The sequence below is a fragment of the Uloborus diversus genome, chromosome 7 (assembly GCF_026930045.1).
Source record: "Uloborus diversus isolate 005 chromosome 7, Udiv.v.3.1, whole genome shotgun sequence".
NCBI classification, from domain to species: domain Eukaryota; kingdom Metazoa; phylum Arthropoda; class Arachnida; order Araneae; family Uloboridae; genus Uloborus; species Uloborus diversus.
Genome location: NC_072737.1, coordinates 19802315 through 19829801, shown reverse-complemented (window position 1 = coordinate 19829801; position 27487 = coordinate 19802315). Strand labels below are relative to the sequence as shown.

The 27487-nt window shown below is 34.9% G+C and overlaps 1 protein-coding gene across 1 annotated transcript in view; it reads left to right on the top strand.

Moving 5' to 3' along the window:
• The first annotated feature begins 9544 nt into the window (after positions 1-9544).
• The window catches only part of LOC129226320 (neprilysin-1-like), a 30210-nt gene continuing 12267 nt past the window's right edge, over positions 9545-27487 (top strand). Inside the window, exons 1-4 of the mRNA XM_054860921.1 lie at positions 9545-9604; positions 19736-19882; positions 20345-20425; positions 25186-25403. Of these exons, the coding sequence (XP_054716896.1) occupies positions 19756-19882; positions 20345-20425; positions 25186-25403 (426 nt within the window). The 5' untranslated portion in view covers positions 9545-9604; positions 19736-19755. The remainder of the gene's footprint in view (positions 9605-19735; positions 19883-20344; positions 20426-25185; positions 25404-27487) is intronic.

Below are 27487 nucleotides of genomic sequence, written 5' to 3'. Positions count from 1 at the left end.
ATGCAGGAGCGCCCCAATTGATTTGAAATTTTGAGATTTTTCCAGCCCTTCCCCCTGCAGTAAAATAGTAGGGGAATGTGGGGCAAAGTGAAATGGATAAGGTGACTGAGCTTTTTCAAACTGAACTAGTTGGAAATTTGTTTTGAAAATTACAGTACAAGAAATAACATAGTATTTTTTTTTATAAAACTTGCATTGAAACATTATTTTTACTTCCTTTTACAAAAAAGGAAGTATTGTATTCGCGGAAAAATTTTCACTCAAAAATCGGCCTCAATTTCCATTTTTCTCACCCCCGAATGAATGTTGAGTATTTTTTTTCGACTTGATCACACGTGGATATATGCTTAGGAACGTACAGACCCCCGAAATATCCATTTTGACGACCCCCGAGTTAATTACAGCGAATTTTCTCGTGACGTCCGTAAGTACGTATGTATGTGCGTATGTGTGTATGTATCTCGCATAGCTCAAAAACGGTACGTCCTAGAAAATTTAAATTTGGTACGTAGACTCCTAGTGGGGTCTAGTTGTGCACCTTCCCTTTTGGTTGCATTTGGATGTTCTTAAGGGGGTCTTTTGCCCCTTTTGGGGGGGGGAATCATTGTTAATTTCGATGTAAACTCAAGTTGTGTTATAATTTGTCGGACACTTGGCGATATATCGCCAGTCTTTTGGTTGCCAAGTTTTCTCGCCAAGCTGGCGACAAATTTGGCAATTTTCTTTTTTTTTAAATTTGGTTTCAATTTGGACACTGTTGGTGATATTTAGAGAGTAAACAACTGAGTCACATTAAAATTGCCAATAATGGGGAAATGACATTAAATTGGAGTAAAAGGAAGTCATGTGATGCACACATCAGCTCGTTTATTTTTGGCAGTAACTTTGAGCTTTCAAGAAAAAGTGGAATATTTTCATTTTTTTTCATGAGGCAAAGTGAAAAATAAAATATTTCTGTCATGAAATATTTTCTATTCGATTATAAAAAGTATTTTTGATCAAATGAATCTGTAAATAAAATTTTGAATGAATAAATAAAAAGAAAACAGAACTATAAATGAATTATTTAATTAATTAAGTAATAAATACATGAAGAAAAACAAATGAATGAGTAAAAGAGTGAATGAAAAAAAAAAAAAAGTGAAGAGATGAATAAATAAGTGAATTACTAAATAGTGGAATGTAAATGAATGAATTAATAAATGAATACAAAAATGTTTTTGTAAATGATTGAGTGAGTAAACAAAATAAGCTCTTTCACTTTGCCCCGCATGCGCTCGACTACTTGAGCAAAATATTTAAAATACAAATAAGCTAAATATTAACTACATAAATAGCGCACCGCATATTAGAAGGCTTCAATTCATATTTAAAACGTTAATAACAGGAACTTTATTATTTTATAATATCAAAAATGATTTTGGACTTACAACAAATATTACAATAACATTATCAATTTTTAAAATCGCCTGCATTATCATAAGTTTCAATCTTCCGCGGTATTTTTTTCCTTATTGGAATTGACTGTATCGTCGCCTCAAAGCAACAATAAGATATCTTAGTGGGCCATTCCACCGTCAGGTATGCGTCACCGACAAAAATACGCGTAAATTTAACTAACCTTTCGTCATATCTCTTAATATTTTAATGAAACAGGGGTAAGCAATTTTTTTTAATCTTTACATTTGATAAAAAGATACTCCTGACACAATTATATTTTTACTAAACAATTTGGTTATTTAAAATAAAATTTATTTATATGCGTCACGTGCGGGACATGAAAAGTCAACCTCTTTTAACTTGCTTACGAATAAGCTAATATTTTTGCTATTAATACAGCAATGACGAAACAAACTGTAGAGCTTGAAAGCTATAGTTCCAACGTAAAGGAAACATATCTCATTAATTTAGAAATAATTATTTAAACCATTGAAAAAAAATATGCATATGCCCATTCCATTGAAAATAGTCTTTTTATCCCGCACGTAACAGTTCCTATATTTCAGAAAAAAGAAATAATTTTTGAAGAAAGTTTTTGCTTAAGAAGTCACACATGCGTTTGTGATTTCTTAAGCAACAAAATTCTGTTCATCATCCTTTTAAATTATTATTTTTTTATGAAATATATGAAGCGTCACGTGCGTTTTCCGTGGAATGGCCCTAGTGTTATTTCTGGGATTAGATATCTTACCGTTGCTCTGAGGCGACGATATATGCAACTACATTGTTAAAATATTACCAGATAAGCGGTGCTAAAAACAGAGTTATGACTTTTCACTTTGCCCCAAATTCCCCTACTCACTATTTTCATTCCTCTAAAGTGTAATCATGGCCACCCACCTCGATTACTAATTTCTTGAGGAAACACTCTTTCGCTCGATTGAATAAACCTCTGGGGTTCCAAAAGGGGAAACGCAGCTGCACTCAAATTTACTAAAATGAATCATAATCGCCCGAATAGGGATCCTAGCCTGGCCCCAAATAGTTGAGACATTCCATCTGGAAATAAAATTGCGTTCTTGTTTTGTTAAAAATGCAAATTAAGGTCTTTTATTAACAATTTTCACTTGATGAGAAATCACGTATTGCTTATTAGCTTCACTTGACCAAAGTTGATGTTGCTCTGATTTTTCAGATTACCGTGACGATGATTGTTTTTAGTATTTATTTAGAGATTGAAATTTTCGTCGTCATTAGTTACAAATCGTTTGTGGTTTGATTTTATTCAGATTTTTTTTTCAGGGCTTAACTCAAGCAGACTTTAAATTAAAAAGGAGGTTTCTTTTGTGTAAACAACAAATTTTTTTTCATTATCCTTTTAAACTATTATTTATAACTAGCAAAAATACCCGGCGTTGCCTGGGTCAGTAATAATTATTAGAAAAAATCGTTACTTGCTTTTGTTTTCTGTTTTAAGTAAAAGAATCTAAAACACATCTTTTTGACGTGATTAAAAATCGAGTTTCTTCCTTACCCATAAAACTAAAATAGCAATAAGTATAAAGAACAAAGTAGTATTGATTTAGAAACGAAAGCACCATATTTAAGCATATACAAATTTCCAAAACATGAAATTAATCTTCTCATGGTTAAAAAGATTAATCTGTTGATACTTTTTTTTTAACATGGAGTCTAAAACCTTCTCTGTATGGCTAATGAAGTACGAAGTGATTAAAAAAAAGTAGCTGCGCTCGTAATCCCCTTATACTTGCTTTAGTGATTTCGGGAAATTTCAATCATTGTGGCTCTTGGTGCGATTTTACCGAATTTGCGAAAGTCGTTTCGGGGTACCTTCGATGATGCTCCCCCATTCTTTCCTTACTTTGTAAAACGATATGATATTAATTTTCGTTACAGAGATATCGTCGCCAGATGCTGAGATATTTTTGGTCACCATAAAATGGCGCTAAACAGTTTCATCCGAAATGTTACCAAAATAAGTAATAAAATTTGGTGATTGTTTGAAATTGTGCAAAAAGGAAAATTAATGGAAGTTTTTGTGCTGTTTACGGATTTGCCTAATTTAGTTGCTGGATTATTTGACACAGTAAAAAAAGTCTTTTGAAAATTCTTTGATTGGCGATATTTTGTTTACATGGTGAAAGCTGAGAAACATTATGACGTAGTCTTCGGCTTCAAAAACAGCAACGTTGAAAAAACTGCCAAATGCATCAGCTACGGAAATCTTTCTGCAAAAATTTTGGCGATATGCTGGTTGTTTGGATAATGAGTAAGTGTTCAGTCAGCATAAATAATAATAAAAACCATTAATTACATTAAAGTTCCGTTTAAATGGAAAATCATCAGCCAAATCATGTATTATTTGCCAATCTTGTGCAAAAATCTTACTTCAAGATTTGACTTGAGAAAAGCCTTGAACAATCACGAAAAGCATAGAAAGTCAACAATACAACAATTGTCGCTATCAACAGGGAGTTGAGATGATACACTAAATACTGTATTGAGTTGAGGAAAGCCTTCGAACATGGATCTAAAAAGCTCATAACTCGTTTTTTATTCTACTTAGAAATTTCGAACAGGTGCCATCTTCAGCAGAAAAACCAGAGCTTTCGATGGACATATAATGTAAATATGTGCAAGTATTTTTTCATCCCAATATTAGAGAATTTATACAAAAATTGTGTTTTATTGCCCCCCTAAGGGGGTTTTGCCCCCCCATAACGGGACGAAAACTACCCTATGTGTTATTCTGATGCATAAGCTATATTATTGTAAAGTTTCATCAAAATCCGTTCAGTAGTTTTTGCGTGAAAGAGTAACAAACATCCATCCATACATCCATACATCCATACATCCATACAGACAAACTTTCGCAGATATAATATTAGTAAGATGAAATGTATGAAGCATCACGTGCGGGACAAAATTACCGTTCTCCGTGGAATGACACTCGCAGAAGAAATCCTGCGCAATAAATGTCTGTATTTGCAGTTTCAAAGATTTTTTTTTTCACAATAAGTTTTTAAAACTGCTCTATTCTTTTTTTTTCTTTTTTTGGGGGGGGGGAGGGGCAAGGATTAAAAAGCAACAGCAAAAATCCTTTTGAGTTAATATTTTTAAGTTTAGAAGTTTTTTTTCGTTTTTGCTCTTAGCTTTGGTAAAGTAAATAAATAAATCCTTAGGAAAAGATAAAAATATGCAGTAATAAGTGCACGGAATCACAGTAGCAGATTAAAGTGTGCAGTCATCGTAGAAAAAAGTATTGCTCACTGTGTGATGACAATTATGAATAAAGAGAGCGAAAAAAAACTTTTCTCTTTTCCCATCTCTCAGCTCTTCGCCAATTGTCTTCTGCAACGAACCTTGAACCCTGAGTCAAACCAATGAACTCGGTGGTCGTTGAGTAAATTGGGTAATGGTGAGTGTCTGCGGACACGAGGCTGTTGTGGTTCAGAGCAACACACACCACACTCACTGGAAATCTGAAATGATTCACCCGGCAATTAAAGAGAAGCGCTTGTTTCATAACACGAGCTTTGATTTCGCATAGAAGAAACAAGTATCCTCATATAAATAACAGCCGATGATCAAGTAACCCGCATGTTTCAACAATGAAACTAGTGCCACGGCATGATTATTTAAGAATATGCTTTGGTAAGGTTTGACGTGCAGGGAAAGGCTTTATTGGGACAAGGCGGAACTCGATCCGGTCACTTAACTGTTTTACTGGTAAGACTGTGTCATTTCAGGGGAATGAAGAAACGAAACAGCGGTTAACTATGAACGCTACCTACTGGAGTTTAGGGTTCATCCATTGGAGTGAAGGTTAAAATTTCAACGATCAAACTATCACCGAACAGGCAATGGCGTCGTTCAAATGTAGAAGCAATTTTCACCTGTCATACCTTTAGTTAGCCAATAATGAAAGTAATAAAGTAGTGCTTTGCCGTGGACAGGTTAAGGACATTGAGAAGGAATAGATGAAGAGAGTGCAACCCTACTATCTCGATACGGCAACAGTACCATGTGACCTGGGGAGCAATTTCGAGTTGACCGTAACCGCTGAAGAAGTTTTCATTAGCTGAAGCCATGCAATATAAAAACCTTTAACTGCAGAAGGGAAAAATTAGATTTATAGTAATAGTGCAGTATTCTAGCATTGTAAACTGTGAGGAAAAAGCCACACCAGGAGGTCCAGTAACTTTTCCCTAGCATGTACGAATGTTTTTTACTTCTAAATAAAGAAAAAATAACATTTATATGCATTCAACGAGTACATATTCCACAGTTGCCTATAATTTTTAAATTTTTGTTCTTATTTTACCTATAAAAGTTATAAAGCATTGTATATCTTGAATGCAAATAACATTTTAGTTCATAAAAACATTTTTTACTTAACTAGTAATTATTTTAACGGCTCTTAAGCATTTTGTGTACATTTGCTTTGTTGGCGAGTATCTTCTCGCCAAGCTCCTATGAACAGCAGATGCGCAAGAATAAAGATTTGCTATTTTTATGCTTCAATTTAAATACTAGTATGCCTTCGTATGAAATCATTTCAAAACATTGATTACAACACATATGAATCCATAAATTTTCAGTCAATAACAGAACACTTTAAACTATTTGTACATGCCCGTCATGTTAGGGAATAAACATCAAAATACATGAAAAATGCAATTACATTATATTTTAAAATCCGGAAAGAAGTGGGGAGAGGGAATTTGAATGATAGGCCTGTATTTGTATCCGTTATTTACTTATTATTATGCGGTAAAGGAGTTGGAGTCAGAGTTGCTCTGATTTGTAGCCCCGACTTCATAATAAGCACCGTCGCGCCGTCTGAAAAATATTTAATGCCAAAAGAGCGATCGCGTGCGAAAACGCGACAACTTCCCAGCCAAACAAGTCACCTGAGCTGGGAAACATTGGGTCCCAAGCTTATTTCACTGAGACATTTGCTATGGCTCCTTCCATTAGTATTCCTTCTCAATGGTTAAGGACAGTAACTGCAAATGTTTAAAAAAAAATGTCTTCAAATAAGTAGACATACAGTTCCTTATGACAAAAAAATAAATAAATATTTTTGCAGCAAAATTACATAGGATTCTTCAAAACACATTTTAAAAAATATCAAAACAATTTCTCATATAATTTCTTCACGTGGTTCAAACATGACTTTCCTTTAAATAAAGCACGGTGAATGTAACGCTTTATCGTTATAGTTCAGCTGCAGTAGTGATTGTTAGGTCGCTTTAATTTATTGCACAATCTATGCAGGAGCTGTAATTTTAATCAAAATTAAAAGATAATTCACTTATAGGGGGGGGGGCTGCGCTTTTGCTATCCTAATTTAAAATTATTTATGTGAACATAATTTTTTTCCAAACTAAAAATTTGATCCGGATAAACGAGGGCCGGATAAAAATGGTTCTACTGTATTGCACTTAGGGTAACTTTGAACCCTAATTTCTCTTTTTTTAAACTACCTCGTATACCTCATATACATTTCAATAGTGTTTTAAACAAAGCAATTCATTACATAAGACTAATAGTTACATACAATGTTGATCTTTAGTCGTAATGACAAAGCCAATGAGCTTGCCAAGGAGTCCAGATCCTACCCCAATCATCGAACCTCACTACTTTAATGGATGCTAATGCCGGGGCCAACCGAAGAATTATCAGCAATAATTTGAAATTTTCTATTCTAGCCCTAAACTGTAATCGCACAATAGCATCGATAATAACCAAGCTACCAACAAAACATGTAAAGGGCATTAAAATCTCAAGTGACAGAGTAAGAAGTTACTCAATTCACTGCCCTGACTTTCAACTGTCTCCTCAGCATATATATCTTCAGCTGCCCAGCAATTCAGGCCAGGCTTCTCAAGATCGGCCTGGACGACCCAAATGATTTGATATTTTCAGAAAAGGCTGTAGAGTATTCACCAAACAAATGAACGAACATCTACAAGCACTATGAACTAACTACCTAAGAATTTGGAGGATAAAAAAGCTTCCTAACACCGTAAGAGTAAAGAAACTTAAAAGAGAGGTCACGTCTTTGGTAAAAAGAGGATGAAATTGAAACCGGGATTGTGGGATACATCGGTGCGAAAATGGGCGGGATTATGACACCGTGGTCGATTCGCGAGCTTGGTGATAGCGAATATATCCTTCAAATTGGCGATAGCGAACGAATAGGAGAGCTGACGGATTGGTTTGTGTTTTCATGTATTTTCATAAAAGTGCTTCATAAACTTTTGCAGCAACACCGAAGTTAAAATTAGCTACCAATTGAGATTCAATAATGCAATGTTTTGAATCAAAATATAAATTCAAGATCTTTAGCGAGAAGCTAAGGATTTTGGATTACATCGGTGCAACTTCCGGCTTCAATTTGGCGTGTCCTCTCTATCTTACTCTGTGCCAAACACTGACTTCAGAAGGATTGAATAATGCAGTTGGCGATGTACAATATTGCTAACTTTTTTTTGTGAAGTGAAGAGTTGAAAACTTATTTCATAGCCTTGCTGGGAGAGAGCCTCTAGGACTTTCTAGTTGTTTTTTCCGTTCTTCCATAAATTCTTACGTAACTTACTGGTAGGGTTTGAGAATGTTGTCCTAAGATGTTGCCTTTTTGTGAGCAATCACGATTGCACATTGCTTTCATTTGACTGTTTTTGGCGTCCTATGATTTTATTTTCCCACCGCCACCCTCCGCACCATCACCGTCGACGGGCTCCTCACGGTACTACTCCTATAGCGAAAGCCGTCTCCAGGTTGCATCCATGTCCTACACACACGCGCATACATACACAACTACACACACACGCACACATACACACACACCACAACACATACACACATACACCTACACACACATATACAAACACATACAACGCGCATACATACATACATACACATACACAAAAACATACACACAACTACCCACACATTCATGCCTGCACACAAACACAAACATATATGCCTACACACATACACATACCCCCCCCCCCACACACATTCATACACACAACTACCCACACACTTATGCCAGCACACAGACACAAACACATATGCCTACACACACATACACATACCCCTACACACAAACACACACGCCTACATACACGCACTCGTGATTGCGAAAAACATAATTTGAATTCAAGATGTTAAAATTCAAATTATTATTTTTTATTTTTTTTTGAAAAGTAGTCTTGGGAAAATGAATTTCAATAATGCAGCAACCATTCCACAATGGGGTTGTTTCCTTCAGTCAAAAGTAGTACTTTTTACAAAAGTAGTCACTGAAATTGATAGAATAAGCAAAAAAAATAATAACATGGACCCAGAAAATACTTTCATTTTCCCAACAGTTATTTTTTTAGTTAATTTTTTTAAATGTCCGATTTTTCAAACAAGGCTTGGTCTTTATGACGTCACAAATGATGCTTTATATCGCTTCTTTCTATCGCGTTTCCACGTTATGATAATCAAGAAGCAAATTAAAATTGCGCTCTACGCTTGTTGTCAACCATATCGTTGCCAATACACGTGAGTAAAGATGCGAATTAAATATTTTGTTCTGTGAATGGCAACACAGAATGGCATTTCATCATTTGTGATGTCATCCGCAGAAGACATAAACAATGAAAGCGCACAGATTTAAGTAATTTTTTAAAAATATTAAAGTTAAATTATTTAAAAAATGGTCAGATCCTATGTTTTTAAGCATGCTCTTTCAGAAAAAAATACTTTTAAAATTTTGGAAACGACCCCATTCGAATTGCGCCCAATTGCGTGCCTCTCCAAATGCGGGAGGTTAAAAAACCGGACCCCCCCCCCGCCACCCCCGTAGTTGAAGTCAAAAAAAAAAAGTTGAAATGTAGGTCATTGTTTTTTCTTACGTTTGTTCAAAATGCAGTTTTTTAATGTTTTTTTTTATAATGATTCTTTTTCCTTTTTGTAAAACTGTCAATTTGTCCTTGTATGCTGAAATGTAGATTTCACCAATTGATGATTTATATGAAATATCATTGAATCATAAGAAATATTTTTCTTTTCCTCTTAGAATCCAAAACAGATGCTTTAGAAGAAAAATTAAGAGGTTGTTGGACCAAAGAATGCGTTCAAACAGGTAAATGTTGTTGCTTGCATTTATACAAAACTAATTTAAGTAACTGTGCCAATTCTAATCTTAAACATCTGACTACTATTTAATTTTTTCACCGCGTAAATGAGGATCTTAAGCCAATAGCATTTAATGTAAATCACTTGGCTTACGTCAGTGCTGATTCTAAGCAAATAGCAACCATTCTTGCCAATGTAAGAACGGAATTTGAGCAAAATAAGATTCCTTTAATCTTTATTAAATTCTGTCTTGCTTTAAAAAAGAACATTTACCAACTTTTCATACGTTTTCTATTAATTTTGTTTTATTTTATTCATCTATTAATTTTTATATTTTGAAAACAGTTTTGAAAAAAAAAGAAGTGATGGTGCGGGGGGGGGGAGCTTTTTCTTGTTTTAAAGAAGAACATTTACCAACTTTTAATAAGTTTACTATTCATTTTGTTGTTTTTTATTTATTTTTATTCTTTTTTTACATTTTGAAAACAGTTAAGAAAAAAAGATTAAAAGTGGTGTGTGGGGGGGGGGGGCTTACCAATCTACAAATTCATGTCCGCTCATTTCATGCATAGTCATGATCAATTACTACTTACTAGACCATCCCCAGTAAGAGAACCCCATATTTAAGTGGTTAGAATCTGAAAAATGTCATTATTTCATAAGTCAAATTTTATTTAAAAATTCATAAAAATATGATCCCATTGAGATCCCAACTTGAAACTTTGTACAAATAAAGATAAAATACACACAAATTTTTAAGAATTTAAGAAAAAAATTCATTATACGTTTTCTGAGAAATTTAAATTTAAAATTTAAATTTTATTTTTTTTAAATGATTTTTTTTCTGAAGTTAGTCATGTTGCATATCCTAGTGAACAACAACTAATGTACTTTAAAATGCTTTTTACCAAATCTTTCTATTTATATTTGGTGCTGAGTTATCGTCCATTTTATGTTCAAGCATACATGAGAAAAAGAGGGTTTTTTCGAACAATCACAGTCTCATTAATAAAAAAATAAAAGAGATAAAAATCTAAAAATTTGGACTTTTCATTACCTCGAGAGTACAATCGATGAGCCACATTTCAAAGAAATACGAAAAGGTGAAGGAAGAAATTTCCCAAATTTTGGATCATGACCCATAAATGAATCCTTAACTGCCCTTTACTTGCACTAAGATGAGCTGCTGATGGCGTAAGTGGAATGTGGGGAGGAGAAAGGGATGTTGATGTTCGGAACGGGAGTCATCTTCCATAAAAAACATCAGATGAAAGTAATACACATTAAATACATTATAATTTAGACAACAAAAACTAATCATTAAAACATCACATCATAATTTTTTTACGGGTATTGTAAGATTTGAGGCGAAAACTACTATTGCGTAAAAACCTTGATTTTCTTCAATATTTTTTTGAGTTGTGTCACTTTCCTTGCCGGGGTGCGATATGACGATCAATGGCATCCAAGGTTGCCCATCCCCCCCAAATTCAATGTCGCAAATTCCCCCCCCCCCCCAAAAAAAAAAAAAATTCTCTCGACCGCCTTTCCCTTGTCTATTTTTACCTCTATTTTTTTAATTTATTTTTTTAAGTATTTTTTTAATTAAAAACAATTAAATTATTTTTATTTAACTATTTTTTAAATTATTATTTTTTTTAGATATTTATTTATTTTTTGTTTTTAATTATTATTATTTTTTTATTTTGAATTTATAATTTCTGCTCTACGCTAATATGACATACACACAGACTAAATAAAAAAATTAAAATATAAACAGAATAAAAAAAAAACTTTTCCTTGAAAATAAATCAATAAATAAAGTAAAAAAACATTTTAACCCCCCCCCCCCCCAAGTTTTGATCGTGAAACTTGCGCCATAATTCCCCCCCCCCCTTGTGAACACCCCTCATGGTATCAAATACGGTTGTAATCTTTTGGCGCAAATCTTGTTGATCACGTGGCACATGGAGCTTGAACAAGCGATCTTTGATATAACCCCATAAAAAAATCGTCTGTTTGATAATATGGGGCGCCCATCTTGTTGGAAAATGAACGATCGTTGACAGAGACATGTCACAGCGAGTGAAATGAGAAATAGACTTTAGATTTTATATTTTGCCGAATTACAAAAGGTACAAATATCGAACATTTATGAAAAAGAACTTGCAATGTTTCTCTTTCCAGTAAAGCCAACGTTGCTGCTGCATCGATAATGTGTTTGTCTCAGTGGTTCGAAGTAGCGCGCTACAAGTAGCGACGCTACTGTAGTAGCTACATTTTTAGTAGTTTGTAGTGTAGCGCACTACTTTAAAAAAAAAGTAGAGTAGCGAGTAGTTTGCAGTGATTTCTGAAAACTACTTTTGAATAAAGTTTCAAAAAAAAAAAAAAAAACGCGTTTTCAAACGAATCTGACTGGTGCAAGTCTTACGCGAGTAAAACTTGCACCAATCAGATTCGTAAGACTGAAAAATACAAGCTGACCTCTGATATATTATTTTGACGCCACGCGTTCTATCTGTTTGACGCCATTAGTTTGTTTGGCATAGAAACTTACACATTTTCCCAATATTCGCCTTGAATAGAGCATGGCTTAGAAAGAAAGAAACGAAGTTTTTCCATTTATGCAAACTTTGCCCCTTAAGCAAAATGCTTTCAGTATCAATTCCATTTGCACATACAGTCGGATCTCAACTTACGGAGGGATGCGTTTCAAACTTTAGATAAACAGCTAGCTTTGTGAAATTATGTTTCATCAACTTCATATTTAGTACGAAACTAATGCGGAGCGGCGATTTGTACGTTAACAATCTGATGTTTCGACTAGTACGGTGCGAGTAATTTTGGCTTTCAGTGATGCTGAAAGGAAATTCCATTCACGAAACTAATATTTAGTACCCAAGAAAGAAGATGATATAAGCCCTGCTTTTAAATAATTTTCGTGTTGCGGGTGAGGAATTTGCGTCAGCTGCAAAATTCGTTTCTCGAGTAAAACTCGCTATATAGACATTTCGCGTTTGTCGAATTGCGTTGTAGCCCGAGACCACTGTTGTTGAAAATTGCACATTGAAGTAAATAAGCATTTTTAGTTATGTTTCATGCTTCGGATAATTAGTAGTACCGTTTGGGATATTTTCCCTATTTCTTTATTTTTCTTTTTTACTGATTAAATGTTGATATACTAACATATTAAAAGTCAATTATTAAGTGTTGTGAGTTTTTGAGATTATTCGGTAAAATTGAAAAATTATTTTATTTCATTTTATCAGGGGCGTAAGAAAAGAGATGGTGACCAGGTTCGGAACCCTAGTTTTAAGTGCAAAAGCAATTAATTCCTATGAAATATAAGTTCCTTTAAAATTAACTCATATAATGAAAATTAAAGTTTTTCTCTTTCGTTTAAAAGATGCTTTTCATCATCTAAATCAATTTTATGTTTATGTATGTCTATATAAAATTTAAATCAAATTAAGACTGGATTTATCTCAATTTCAAGTAGCCGAGTTACACTTCTTGAATGAAATACTATTTACTGTCGGAAAAGGATTAAAAATTTGAAGGTTGAATTCCTACCACTTTTAAATCCTTTCTTGCAGGGAATATTCGTGCAAATGGTAAAAAATGTTTGGATTGACGAATCGTTTCAGTAAAGGCAAGAAAGAATATATAATTTATAGCAATACATTTGACCCTCCTTTTTACGCGGGGGTTACATTCCACGGAAATGCCGCGTAAATCGAAACCGCAAAAATTGAGACCTAATAGTAGTGTTAAAATAGGGTTAGGTTTCGTAGATAAAAAAATACTTCATTCCAGTGATGACTAATTGTATAATAAGTTTAATGTGTACTTATATCGATTATTATGCACAACATGCAGAAAGAAAACATAAACTAATTTCGTGTTCTGTTTATAATGAAGAGCTGACTATGATAGTCTTTTGGTAGTCATTAAGAATTTTTCTCTGTAATTCTTTGCAGAGCATTAACGCATACGTGATCACTTGCGTCATTTCCATGATAGAATCTTCTTTCACTAAAAAATCAGAACGATCATTTCTATTGTCTAGGAAAGGCACAAAATTTTAAAGGTTAACGTACTTGGTTATGCGTCACCGAAGTCGGTATCCTCGTTGGTTTTTTATCACTCCTAAAAGCTCTTCTTCCAGTAAGTTCTGAACTGTGTGAGTTTAATAACTTTACTTCTGGAAAGAGCTCTGGGACCAATTGCAAAAAAGGTCTCCAGTGGTCCAAACTCGATTATTAGCACGCCAAAATGCAGTTTAATACGTGCAATCTGCAATCTTTAGGAGTTAGGATTTTGAAAGAGGGGAAATTTTTATCTGTTTGCATTGCCGAAACCGCGTAAAACCGAAACTCATCCGCGTAAAATAAAATAAAGGTGTCAAATCTTAAACCGCGTATAATCGAAACCGTGTAAAATAAACCCGTGTAAAACGAGGGTCTTCTGTATTCCATGTTAAAATGAGCCAATATATCAATCTGAAAATTTTTTAATTTTTTTCATTCAATCCTCAAACGGTGTGTATGTGTATGTTATTTATTTATTTTTTAAAAAGTAGCGAAGTAGCGACTACATTTCAAAAGTAGTTTGTAGTTGCTACATTTTGGAAAAAGTAGTTGTAGTTAACTACATTTTTGCTAAAGTAGATGTAGTTGTAGTTCGCTACAAAAAAAATGTAGTTTTTCCAACCACTGGTTTGTCTTGATAAACCTTCCAAACCCTTTACGGTCATGTAATTGTGACATCCCCCGTATTATTTTAGTTGAAGACGGTAGACAAATCGTAAAATCATTTAGGGCTTCTTTAAACATAAGGGTACCACAGACGCACTTGGTATTTACGTGCGGCCAAGTTCAACAGATATCTGGCAGCGATCCACGCGGTATCATCTAAGTGCAATGAAGGCTGGAGACATGCCAGACAAGAAGACGTGAACTTGAAAAGGTTCTTCCATTTATTTTAGTTGTGATAACACTTAACAAATGAAAGCTTTAAAAGAATCATGAAACAAAACGGCCTGTTAGACTCTTGTTGCGCTTTCGACAAATGATAATGAATTCCAACAAAAAAAGGTTGATGGATGATTTCGTTTTAAGACGCGTTTACAATTGTTCTGGAAAAATAGTGACAAACAACTTTCACATTATTTATTTAGCATAGTATGGGTTTTTTCTCTTGTAATTTTATTTTAAAATCAAAAAACAGGATAAGTCTAAACTCTTGTGCAAAACTTTGAGGAGTGTTAGAGGGCTAGATAAGAAGCAATAATCATATGGAACAAATTAGGGCTCGACTGATGGCATTTTTTTGCCGATAAGCCGATGCCGATTGTTGGCCGATTGTTCAAAGACGGCCGATGGGCGATTGTTTTTCTCCAAATGACCGATGGCCGATGTCGATGGCCGATGGCAAAAAAATAAATAAATAAATAAATGGAAATAAATTGCTAAAATTGTCAGGGATTTGAAGAATTCTTCCCACTCCCTTTCTTACTCTTGCCACCATTTTCCTGATGTTGAAAAAGGGAAGTTTTTGTTTTATTAGGAGGTTTTCAAGAAACGCTCTTATAATTAAGTGTTAACTTTTTCTTATGACGAAATTTAGGAAAACTTCATTGTTTTTTTCATCGTCGAGTTAATCTCTACAGTAGAAAAAATATTGGTTCCATGATTTTCCTCTGCCACCCCCTAAGAAAAAAGCAAGGAGCTGTACTAATATGCTATCAAGAAAAACTCTTGTTTGGTATCTAAGTAATTTTATTCTGGTAGTGATACGAAAGACTTACATTTCTAAGAGATTTTCTACTTGCCTGCAAATATAGATTAAAAATATACTATCCTTTTTGGGGAAAAGCGTTTGTGTTTCCAAAATATTGAGGGTAAATTTGCCGCCCCTAAAAAAGTGCCGCCAGGGGCTAACCGCCCCCTCCATCCCACCCTATCTACGCCACTGGTTTCACGTATCGCCTCAACCCCCCCCCCCCCCCCCCTCTATCACCTCAAGTATATTTGGTCAATACACGTATAGTGTAATCGGAAAACCGGGATTTTAATCTTAAGCAGGCTATTAAGTGAAAGTAAAGTAAGTTTGTACGCAAAATGTGTGTGTGTTTGTGTGTGCATATTATATATATATATATATATATATATATATATATATATATATATATATATATATATATATATATATATATATATATATATATATATATATATATATATATATATATATATATATATAACTTTATTTTGAGAGTCTTAATATAAGAGCTCATGAAATCAAAGAAGCAAAGAGCTAATACACATTAATTTGAGGAAATCTATGATCTAAGTGAGATTGGCATATAAGACCAGCTGCGTTGGTGGGAGGGCTGCCATTGTTTGTGATTGATAAATTTCTTGAATGTTAGGTTGTAATTTACGCAGTGCATCAGATTACTTTCAATACCCTCTTCGATGCTTTGACTTTGTATGTGGTGCTAATGCTAAAAATTCAGATTCACTCATATGTGGATGAAAACTACACCAACAACCTGAAAAAGGCGATAGTGTCGAAAATATTCACATGTGACCACAAAATTGAACAAATTATAGTTAGTTTTACTTTTTCCTTTTATTTTTTCTAAACATGCACGCCTCCCAGGACACTCTTCTTCGCCCACTAGTGAGGTGTGCACTTGTGTGGAGTAAAAAAAATCAAAATCTGATAAACGTTTAATTATAGTGCGGGAAATTTCCTTTTTGTAGAGATATTTAGTCATGCAAAAGAATTTCGACAGAAAAAAAATATCTTGAGGGATCGCCCGCGCCTTGAAGTTGATAGCGCTTTTTTATCTAATTTTACCTATCGTCTCACTGCTTTAGTATCACATGTGAGGTTTTGAAAACCATAAAATTCCGTATGTATGCCATCAAGCACCATTTCTTTCAAAGTTTTATCTGAAATTTCTATTTTGGAAAGGTGGAGTCAAGTTTCCTCTTTTCTGCTTATCGATGTGAGCTCATGGTAGTCTTTCAACTTCGAAATTGAAATCTGAAGTTTTCAATGCCCAGTCGAATTCTTCGTATTTGTCTTCGTATTCCGACGCAAACCAAGGTCTCTGATGACGATCATCTGCATTCTCTAGTGTTATATTTTTTTAAATTCTCAAGTAACCAGTGTACTGAACTACAGTACTGTTGAGGATCGAAACGTCATCTGAGAACATGGTTTCCGTCGGAGTACGATAGCAAAGTTGAAGAATCCGATTGGACAACAAAAATTTATAATTACGATGGGGGACCCAAAAGAAACCGGACTGATGGTGCGATGCCATTCCTAGATGTAGTACAGTGTTCTCCAGCTAGATGGCTCAAGTAGAAACCTTCACAAACCAGCTGTGCAAGTGGCTTCAGTTGAGTTGATAACGTCTGATCGTAGTGTTAGTTTTCTCAGGTGCTGTTACTTTCCGTCTGCGAACTCATTATGGAAGATTTAAAAGAACAAACTGTAAGCTTGAAATTTTGCTTTCTGCTTGAAAAGTCGGCAACGGAATAGCTTACCAAATGCTTCAACAAGCTTTCAAGAACGATGCTGTGAGCCGTACACAAGTTTTCGGGTGGTTGGGCGCTTTAAACGTGGTAGTATGAATGTTGAAGATCATGCTCGCTCTGAGCGCCCTTCAACATCTTGAAATGATGAAAACGTTGAAAAAATCTGCCAAAAAAATCAACGATAGTCACTGTTTTACAATTGAAGAAACTTCAGAAGAAACAAGAGTGAGTTGGAGCCTCGCGCGGGCTATCGGAAGAATGGTTCCTTCACCATGATAACGCTCCCGTACACACAGCCATCACTATTAACCGCTACTTGGCCTCTCAAGGGTGACCAGTCGTTCCTCGACCCCCGTATTCGCCAGACCTAGCCTCCTGTGATTCCTTTCGGTTCCCGAGGCTAAAAAAAATTCTGAAAATAAAGCGTTTTGATGATGTAGAGGCTGTAAAATCTGCTTCGCAACGGGTACTGGACATGGTCAAAGTTAAAGAGTTCCAGGGGAACTTCGAACAGTGGAAAAAAAGAATTAACAAGTGTATTGCATCTGAGGGTGAACACTTTGAAGGAGACTGAAGAAATTTTGTGAATAAACTAATATATAAATATTTTAGAACAAAATTCCGGTTATTTTTAGGTCCCCCCTCGTACAGATTACAATTTCGATGCTGAGAGACTACCTTAAGCTGATTGATAGGTGGGAGCGGGAAAACTCTGATCCTCGACCTAAAATAGAAATTTCAGATAAAACTTTGAAAGAAATGGTACTTGATGGCGATACCTACTGAATTGTATGATTTACAAAACCTCACGTTATACTGAAACAATGAGACTATGCCTAAAATTAGACAAAGAAGTGTCAACCAGTTTGTTGTCTAACCAAGAGAGATGGAATTCTTAGAGTCAGATTATTAGAATTCAGAAATATTACCCAACAATGCATCACTAAGGCCAAACATTGTTAGGAGTCAAGATAATGAGCCCGACTTGATTGCCAAACTACGCTTTGTTGTGTGAAATGTGGTTATAGTTTGAGAGCTCAAAAATCATTCAAATTTATTTAGCAACGTCTTTTGCTTCAAAGTGCGACTTTTGTGGGGATGTTGCAAACTACATATTTATTTTCAAACTTTTATACTTAACCAACGTTTTTTTACACGTAAATTTTACATTTCGCACCAAAGTTATGCTCTCACGTTGCTTATCACACGTAAATTTTTCATTTTGTTATGCGCTAAGGGGAAAATCAACTTTTTCTCTCTCTATGTAAGAAATGCTTTTATTACTTTTTTTTCGATATGTGTGTAAGGATTAATTAATACGACAGCACATTTTTACAAATAATGACTTCAGATACTTCTTCTCAAAGTACGGCGCCTTACGATGTTGGTCAGTTTTAAGGCTACGTTGGTCAAATTCAAAGCATGTGTGGAACTTTAAAATATAGTTCATTATTAAAATGATCACATGCGGTGTGTAATCTACACAAAAAGCCTACTCTTAAGTGATGTTACATCAAATTTTTATTTTTGATGAAATTATTTTCAGTTTTTCCAGTTTTTATGCAATATTATGGTCAACTTCAAGACACGGTCGATACATCAAGATATTTTTTTCTGTCGAACTTTTCCGTACCATTACTTTACGTTTATCAGATTTTGATTTTTTTCACTCCACCCTAGTGTGCACCTCCCCAGCCTCAGTTTGAGAACCCCTGAATTAGAGCGAGCACAAAAACCCTTTTAAAACTTGCATCCCAGTTTGTTTTGACGTGCAGTGGTGAATTTAAAATATCGCAAATGTTTCAAGTGCGCGAGAGGCCCCATGGCCATAGGGGCCCCGTAGGAGTTACAAAAATGCTTATGATAAATAGTTTACAAGTTCTGTGATAGAGAAAGAGGGCCCCAAAATGTATTTTGAAGAGCCCCAAAACTTGTAACTCCGCCGAAGCAATAGAGAAAGTATGCATTACTGTGATTCATATTACAAATATCGAAAATCAAAAAATTACAGTCGGTTCAATGGGAATCTCACAAAATGTCACAAAAACCGGTTTCGCCATCTCATATGTTTCCAAGTTGATCTCCAATTCTGCAATATATCACCAAATGATCAGTTTAAGACGCTATATTAGTTTTGCATTGATTTAGTAATTGATAGCCACAAAAAAAAAGAAGAGTAAATAGGCCTTTTAGAGCACCCGAAAACAAAAAGGGAAGTGCACAAATGGAAAAAAAAAATTTGGCAAAATTTTGGAAACGACCCCATTACGTACAATTTGCACAAAAATCTCTGCATCTAAAACCAAAAACTGTGTGGTGAAAACTAGGAGATAAATTTTTCTTTTGCCTCATGGCAACGATCTTTTTATTTTCGATCTAAAACCGCTAAACTGCTCTTGGTCATAACTATTTTCCGAATTTCTTGCTGTGTGTTGAGCATTTTTGGCACCAATGAAGAGATAAAAATAGAAAAGAGATAAGAGAAAAAAAAATACTTTTAAAATTTTGAAAACGACCCCATTCTCCTGTATATATTCGTTACCTTGATTGATTAATTCTTGACACGCGTTCCCTTATTGCAGCGGGTCAGATATTATCTCTGATGGATTCAGAGTCGGATGCATGCTCCAACTTTTACGACTTCACCTGCGGTCAGTACGGCAGAGCTCCTGGACAGACAGAATCAGTGGACAAAAGCTCTGCGGACGTCGTCTATTTTTCAGCAAAAAGTAAGATGTTTTTTCTGCCTCATTCTAGAATCTGATCGTGATAGTTTAGAAGCTATAAACATGATTCTGGGTCTTTCATTTTGGGGAGGAGCCTTAGAGCAGGAATTAGCAAATAGAGGGAGCAAGTCCAATCATTCGCTTAGCAAAAGCTGAGGCAAAGACGCCAAGTCATGTGACTCAACAACGACAAATGATTGACATGTTTGACGTAAAACTAGTTAAAGAAGCCTAATTTCTTCCAATGCTTTGCTTTGAAATTCATCACGTGACTTGGGATCTTTGCTCCATGAATGAAAGTCTTCACTCCCTCCATTTTATCTCTTCTCAACGGGTGGATGTATGGTTTTAATATTCTTGACCTTTGTAATGAAACAATATGTTTCTCTCCCTTTGTCAGCTATTCATAGAATGTCAAAGGGTTAATGACCATTTATTTATAACGTGAATGTTTGTGTTTGACAGGACTCTTAGAATCTAGAGAAAATAATGGAGTACAAAGTCTGGACTCTGTGAAGGCTCTCTATTCCGCTTGCATGGAGTTCGGTAAATATATCTCTCTTTATAGTTGAAAGAAATACCAGGTGTTTTACAATCAGTAACACGTAGAAGTGTAGTAAAATTATCAAAAGTTGCTGAGGCGGGAGCTCTAAAATTATACAGTTGTAAGCATTGGAATATGTTTAAAATTTAATCCGACTTCCCGCCATCACGCAATAGCTCCAAAATGCATTTTTTCGTTCACGTGGCTTTTGCTGTATACAAAAAGCGACAGCCCAGGTAGCGCACGTAACGTTTAAAACGTTTCATAAACGTTTTAGGTTGGTTGTCACAACGTTAACAACCATTTTGAAACGTTTACGAAACGGATGTGTGCTACCTGGGGAGTTTTCTTATTCTATGTTATGTGTCACTGAGGAATCACCAAATCATATTTAACACATTATTATTATAACCATACTAGAGGACCCGACAGACGTTGTTCTGTTCAAACTTTGTAAATAGAAAAGTTAGGAGATTTTCAATAAACTATCTAGCGTTTGAACCGCTTGGTTGAAAAAACATGTAAAATGAAAATGTTTTTAAGATGCTTAGTGTCAGAATGCGTGTATTTATTACAACTTGATTTATCGAATGCCCACTGAGCAGTTGTTTTTACTAACTATTTTTTCTCGTTGTACTTGAAAGATCTTAATAGATTATATGGTTTGTTCCTTCAGTCATACTCAAAGGATAAAAAATCGCCCTCAGATATTAAGTGTAAAAAACTAACTACCCATCTAGAACAAACGAGAAATCCCACTGCAAAGTCCCCCATATGAAAAAGAATAAAACAATCGAAAGGATATCGTTTTAAAAAATGATAAAAGTAAAACAGTTCCCTGAATAAGCGAAAATCCCCCCCCCCTCCCGATGTAAAATGTAAACCCGATGTAAAACACATTCTTCAACTAATAGACTAAACACTATAAAAACCAAAAACAATTCTTTGCAATTTAAAATATTTCGCCAAATAAACAAAAAAAATACTATAAATTACAATAACAGTAGCTTTAAAATGTAAAAAAAAAAATAACGTAACTCTATTGTTTATGGCTAAAGTCGCCAAGCCACCACGTTACTGTAATCCAGCCGATCATAAAGCGAAGCGAACTCCGACCGATTAGCGGTCCGATTTTTTGAACGAAAACTTTTAAATCCGCTCTCTCGCTGAGCATTTGTCTCACTTGCTATTTTTCCTTGCGTTCTTGGATGATTTTCATATATTGCTTAGTTAGTTTTTTCCACTAAAGATAAAAATCTTCCACTGCACTGATCTTTTGTGTACAGAGCTATCCTGTTGGACTAAAATAAAATATGTTTCGTCTTTAAATTCCACTATCTTTCCCTTAATTATGTACCGATTAGTTTGATAATCCTTAAAGTGTTCTTACCATTTGGTGCCAAAACTCAGATGGATTTCAGCTGAGAAACAAATGTTGCTGGGTACGGTACTTTTTAATCATTTGGTTAGGAAAACCTAAAGCGCCGATCCGGTCACATGGTTCAACTACGACGACAGAACACACGTTTTGCGTGAACCTTGCTGTACTTTACTTTAAAATATATCACTGGACCTAAAATCGTTGCTTTCAAGAAATGAAGGCTTCACTCTCACTCTCTACGCTTTATCTATTCTCAGTTGACATATCACAATAGGAAATTTCATTATAAAAAGCAGAGCTTGCTTTCTTATTGTCATTTGGCAACGGGTTAAATATTTATTTCAGTTCTCTCTCAACAATAGTTTAAAATAAATATTAATCATTTGGGAGATTTTGCCATCCAATGTTTAAATTAAATAATTAATTAACAAAAACGTTTCCGATTCGATCCATCGCGCTTCGAAACCATGCTTGCTACAACTTAATTACACACAAAAATTTTGATCAAAATCGGTCCAGCCGTTTAAAAGCCTTATGGTGACAAACGTCCGCACAGAAGATTTTTATATATTAAGATTTAACTGTTGGTCAGGATTGAAATTATTGGTGTGAATTAGCGTAACTGGGGCGGAAATAACAAGGCAAATAAATACAATTTGTTTTATATTGAACTAGCAAAAATACCCGGCGTTGCGTGGGTTAGCAATAATTATCAGAAACAATCGTTACTTGCATTTGTTTTCTGTTTTAAGTGAAAGAACTTAAAACACACCCTTTTGACGTGACTTAAAATCTAGCTTCTTCCTTACTCATAAAACTAAAGTAGCAGGAAAAAAGAGCAAAATAGTATTCATTTAGAAACGAAAACACAAAATTTAAGCGTATACAAATTTGAAGAATTTCCGAAATATGAAATTAAACTTCACATGTTTTAAAAAGATTTATCAGTTAATACTTATTTTTTTTTTTTTTTTTTTTACATTGAGTCTTACCTTCCCTGTATGTCTATTGAAGAACTAACTGTTTAAAAAAAATGTAGCCGCGCGCCCGTGATCCCCTTAAACTTGCTTTAGTTATTTTGGAAAATCTGAATTATTGTGGGTTTCTAGGTGCGATTTAAAATATTACCGAATTTGCAGGAATCGTTTTGGGATACCTTGGATAATGCTCTCCCTCCTTACTTTGTAAAACGGTATGTTACTCATTTTTGTTAAAGAGATATTGTCGGCATATGCTAAGATACTTTTGGTCACCATAAAATGGCGCTAAACAATTTCATCCGTAATGTTTCCAAAATAAGTAGTAAAATTTGGCGATGGTTTGAATTTGTGCACAAAGTCATATTAATGGAAGTTTTTGTGCTGTTTATGGATTTGCCTAATTTAGTTGCTGGATTATTTTACAGTAAAAAAAGTTTTTTAAAGATTCTTTGATTGACGATATTTTGTTTACATGGTGAAAGCTGACAAACATTATTACGTAGTCTTTGACTTCAAAAACCGTGACATTTGAGAAAACTGCCAAATGCATCCACTACTGAAATCTTTCCGCATAAATTTTGGCGAGGTTTCTGCTGTTAGATTGGATAATGATTAAAAAATCCAATCTGCACAAATAATAAAAAAAACCCATTAATTACACTAAAGTTCCGTTTTAAATGGAAAATAATCAACCAAATCTATAGTTATTATTAGCCAATCTTTGGGGAAAAAACGTTACTTTAAGATTTGACTTGAGAAAAGCCTCAAACAGTCAGACGAAACACAAAAACATTCAACAATTCTAACTATGAACCGGGAGTTGAGTACACTAAATAATGAATTGGGTTGAGGAAAGCCTTCGAACATGGAACAAAAAAAGCCCATAACCCGTTTTTCATGCAACTTAGAACTTTCTAACAGATGCCATCTTCAGCAGAAAAATAAGCGCTTTCGATGGACACATAATTTTAAACATGTGCACGTATTTTTTAACACCGTCATATTGGGGGTATTTATGCGAAAATTTGGACAAATTAGAATAAAAAAGGAACTATCAATCGGATTTTTATCGAAATGGTCTACAAACCTTCCCAGTACCAAAAAGAACAAACGGTGAAAGTTTCAGCCAAATCTGCCGGGTAGTTTCTGAGATCTTAGGGAACAAATTTACCAAAGTCCATTTTTATATATATAGACTAGCTGCATTCTTTGCCCGTACACCTTGAAAATAAAAATTGTGTCAAGATTCAACAATCAGGCTTAAATAAATTAAAAAAAAAAAAACGTGCAAAATTTTCTTTCCAAACAATGATGACAGATATTAAAATACTTTTAAGAAATTAAATCGAGAAAGATGGATTTAAAAAGCGTAACCATGGAGACACAAAATAAAATAAGTTTAAGAAATGAAAATGAGAAAGAAAATGGTTAACAATTTGAATGGACATGAGATTTATTGAAACTGATTTAAAATGCTTGTAACTTTTTTTTCGTTTGAGATCGAAGCTTAATTTTTCGACCACAGGTCGAGATAGATCTGGAGTAAAAAATGTCGCTTTTTCCATTGGTGTCAAAGAGGAAAACTGTGGGGACAATTCTTTCACTTTTTATTGATAGATTGAATGAGGAAAGTAGTGCTTAAATTTCAGCTAAGCCTAAACAAATTCGAGCTAAAAACGTAAATAACTTCCGCCCTATTTAAGTTAGAGCATTGAAACAAATTGCGTAGAACGCGGAAAATTCTACTCTTTCGAACGATATATGATATTAATATAGGTGCAAGTAATTTTCTCCCCCACATTTGGGAATTTATGTGAAAATTGGGCCTAAATTGGAATAAAAAAAGACCTATTCATCGAATTTTTTTTTTCGAACCGGCCTGCAAACCTTTCGGGTGCTAAAAGAAAGATTTTGTGAAAATTTCAGCGAAATCGGCCGGGTAGTTTTCGAGTTGTGCGCGTTCACACAAACAGACGCTTTTTGGAGACTTCATTTTATACTATGTAGTGATGGGACAAAAGGAAAGCACATGTGTGCCGTTTGCAGATATTGAGATGAACTTGAGTACGTTTTAGACACGACTCGAACAACGTACGGTGTACATACGGAGCTGTAATAATGAAAGGTATTGTTTTCTGTTTAATAAAATGATTAAACACCTCACATGACGTTTGTTTTTCTTACTGCGACAATACAGCTATTACTTAGGGGTTTTTTTTCCTTTTTTTTAAGATGTAAAAAAGTTCTTGAACCTGTGAAGTAATGGATCAAACTGCAAAATCATACGATAATTTGTGAATTTTAAAAATATGTCAAAGACTTTTCGGACACCCTGTACAATTATATATATATTAATGTTTTTACTAGGACAGTTAATTTGGAAAATAAATGCTCATTCTAGGCTTTCTGAAAGACGGCCAAAGTCCTGAAGAGTTGGTGAGACGCTTACTGGCCACCTTCCAGATAGGCAAATGGCCGTTGATCGAGAACTTCTTCGAAGATGAGCCTCCTTTGACTTTGGAGCAGAGACTCACCGCTCTCGCGTTGGTGGATGTTCCGGTGGCATTCCGGATGGAGGTGGTGCCGGATAATCAAGTTCCCGGATCGTATCTCGTCAAGGTAAACGTTTGGGCTCTAAGGATGATTGGAATCACTTGATTAGGCAATAGAAAAAGTTTTTGGAAAATTCAGCAGGGGGACGAAAATGTGCACATCTGCCTCTCTTTTTTCAAAAAAAAAAAGAAAATTGCAGAAGATTTATACAAAAAAAAAAAAAGAAAAAGCGAAATAAATAGGCAAATAATTCGGAAGAGATTATGTGACATACTTTTGAAATAATTAAAGTAACTACTTGTTAAAAAATTGAAAGTGAATAAAAGGAAATTTTTAAACTTTTCTTCCATAACATGATTATTAAAAATAATTTCTTCCAGAAATAGAATTTCAATTTATATCATACGTAATATTTTTCAGCTAATAAGGCCCCGTACCACTCCTTAGATTTGATTTGTACAGAGCTAACTGTGTCATGGAGAGGCAGAGTCCCGCCATGACGTCATCATTTCACAATGAAAGCGAGCCATCATGGTTTTCAAAACGAATGGAAATATGAGGGATGGAACTTTAATAGGGGCAACTATTTATTTACAGCTGATACAAAAGTAGTGAATGCCACCAAGTTTTGCAGTAGTTCAATCAGTCACCAGCGTTGTGTTCCAACTATGTGGAAGTTGTATTTTGCTCTTGTAATAGCAACTGTTCCGCTGATAGTTCAGATGGAGCGGTCTACTGCGGCGAGAATCTCTTTAACAGTTCTGAAGCGAATGCCACAAAAAGCTTCCTTTAGAGCTAAGTGAAAGTCATAAAGACACAAGTCTTTTTGGTTGATTTGTGGTGGTTAGATGAGGGAACTACTTTTTTTGTGGCGTTTGCTTCAGAACAGTTATAAATATTCTTGCGGAAGTAGACCGCTTCAATCGAACAATCAGCAGAATAGACGCTACTCCTAAGACTTTCAACTCAATGAAAACGGACTGTACACAGTGCTGGTGAGGTGATTGTATTGAAAGACTAAAACTTGGTGTCAAGTATGACTTGTTAGATATAAATAAATAGTTTCCCCTTTTAAAGTACCAACCCTTGGATGAAAGTAGTAAAAGGAAATGAAGTTGAACATATGGAAATTCGTTTTAAGTTGAGAGGAAAAATGGGGAAGATTTTATATTTCGTGCAGAAGGACGAAGAATAAGTTAAAATGAAGATGGTTCCGCAAAATGCGTAAAAGTTTACATGTTTGTTTGTGTTCAAAATGCATCAATGTGTTTGGTAACTAAATTGATTCTCATTTTCAGAGCAGGGAGATGTAGATATGTAGTAAAACTAACCTATTTTTATCGACTAGTAAGTAAGAAATACCGGCAGAGAGTATAGAAAACGGAGCAAGGATCACTCTTCAGGGCAATAGGGCGTACTCGGAAGCGAAAGGGCAACAGGAAAGCCCAAAAGGGGCATTAAGACGTGCCGTAAGAACAGCCAAAAATTCTGGAATTCGTACTATGTAATAAAGAGTAGCAATGGTAAAAGGACAATTCAAGATACAGATCCCCGTAACGTTAAAGAAAGAGCTGAAATTCCAAATCTGTTGTATTTTTTGCAAAGTAATGTATTAAATACATTTTTGTGATTTGTTTAAAGTGTTTTATTTTACTGTAAATTCCTTTAATTTAAGATACAACAAGAGTCAAATCATGAAGTGTCAGGGAATAGGAAACAAATAAACACCTGCAATACTAAACTAGGCAAGAAAGTTTATTTTGCAAATACAAAGGATAAAAACATGTGTTTAGGATTTATATACATGGTACGATCCAAAAGTGATGAGCCTTACGTTATACTGACGCATGCACGCCCTGCAGCTCGCTCCGCTTCACAGCGATGGTGGTGGGGGTTGTTGGCTTTACAACGTAACGCAGTTGCCTCCCAGCTTTCGGAGAGGTACCATCAGTAACCCCTATACGGTGGTGCGTGACACGGCGATATGAAAAGTTCGGCAGAGCAATGCAAAGAGATCAAATTTTGCTTCCTGTTTCCTTCCCAAACGTTCGCAATGCTTAAACAGACGTTTGGGACTGAGTGTCTGTCCTATTCGCAAGTAGAAAAGTCGCATGAGGCCTTTCGTAAGGCTAGGAAGTGGTGACCGACAA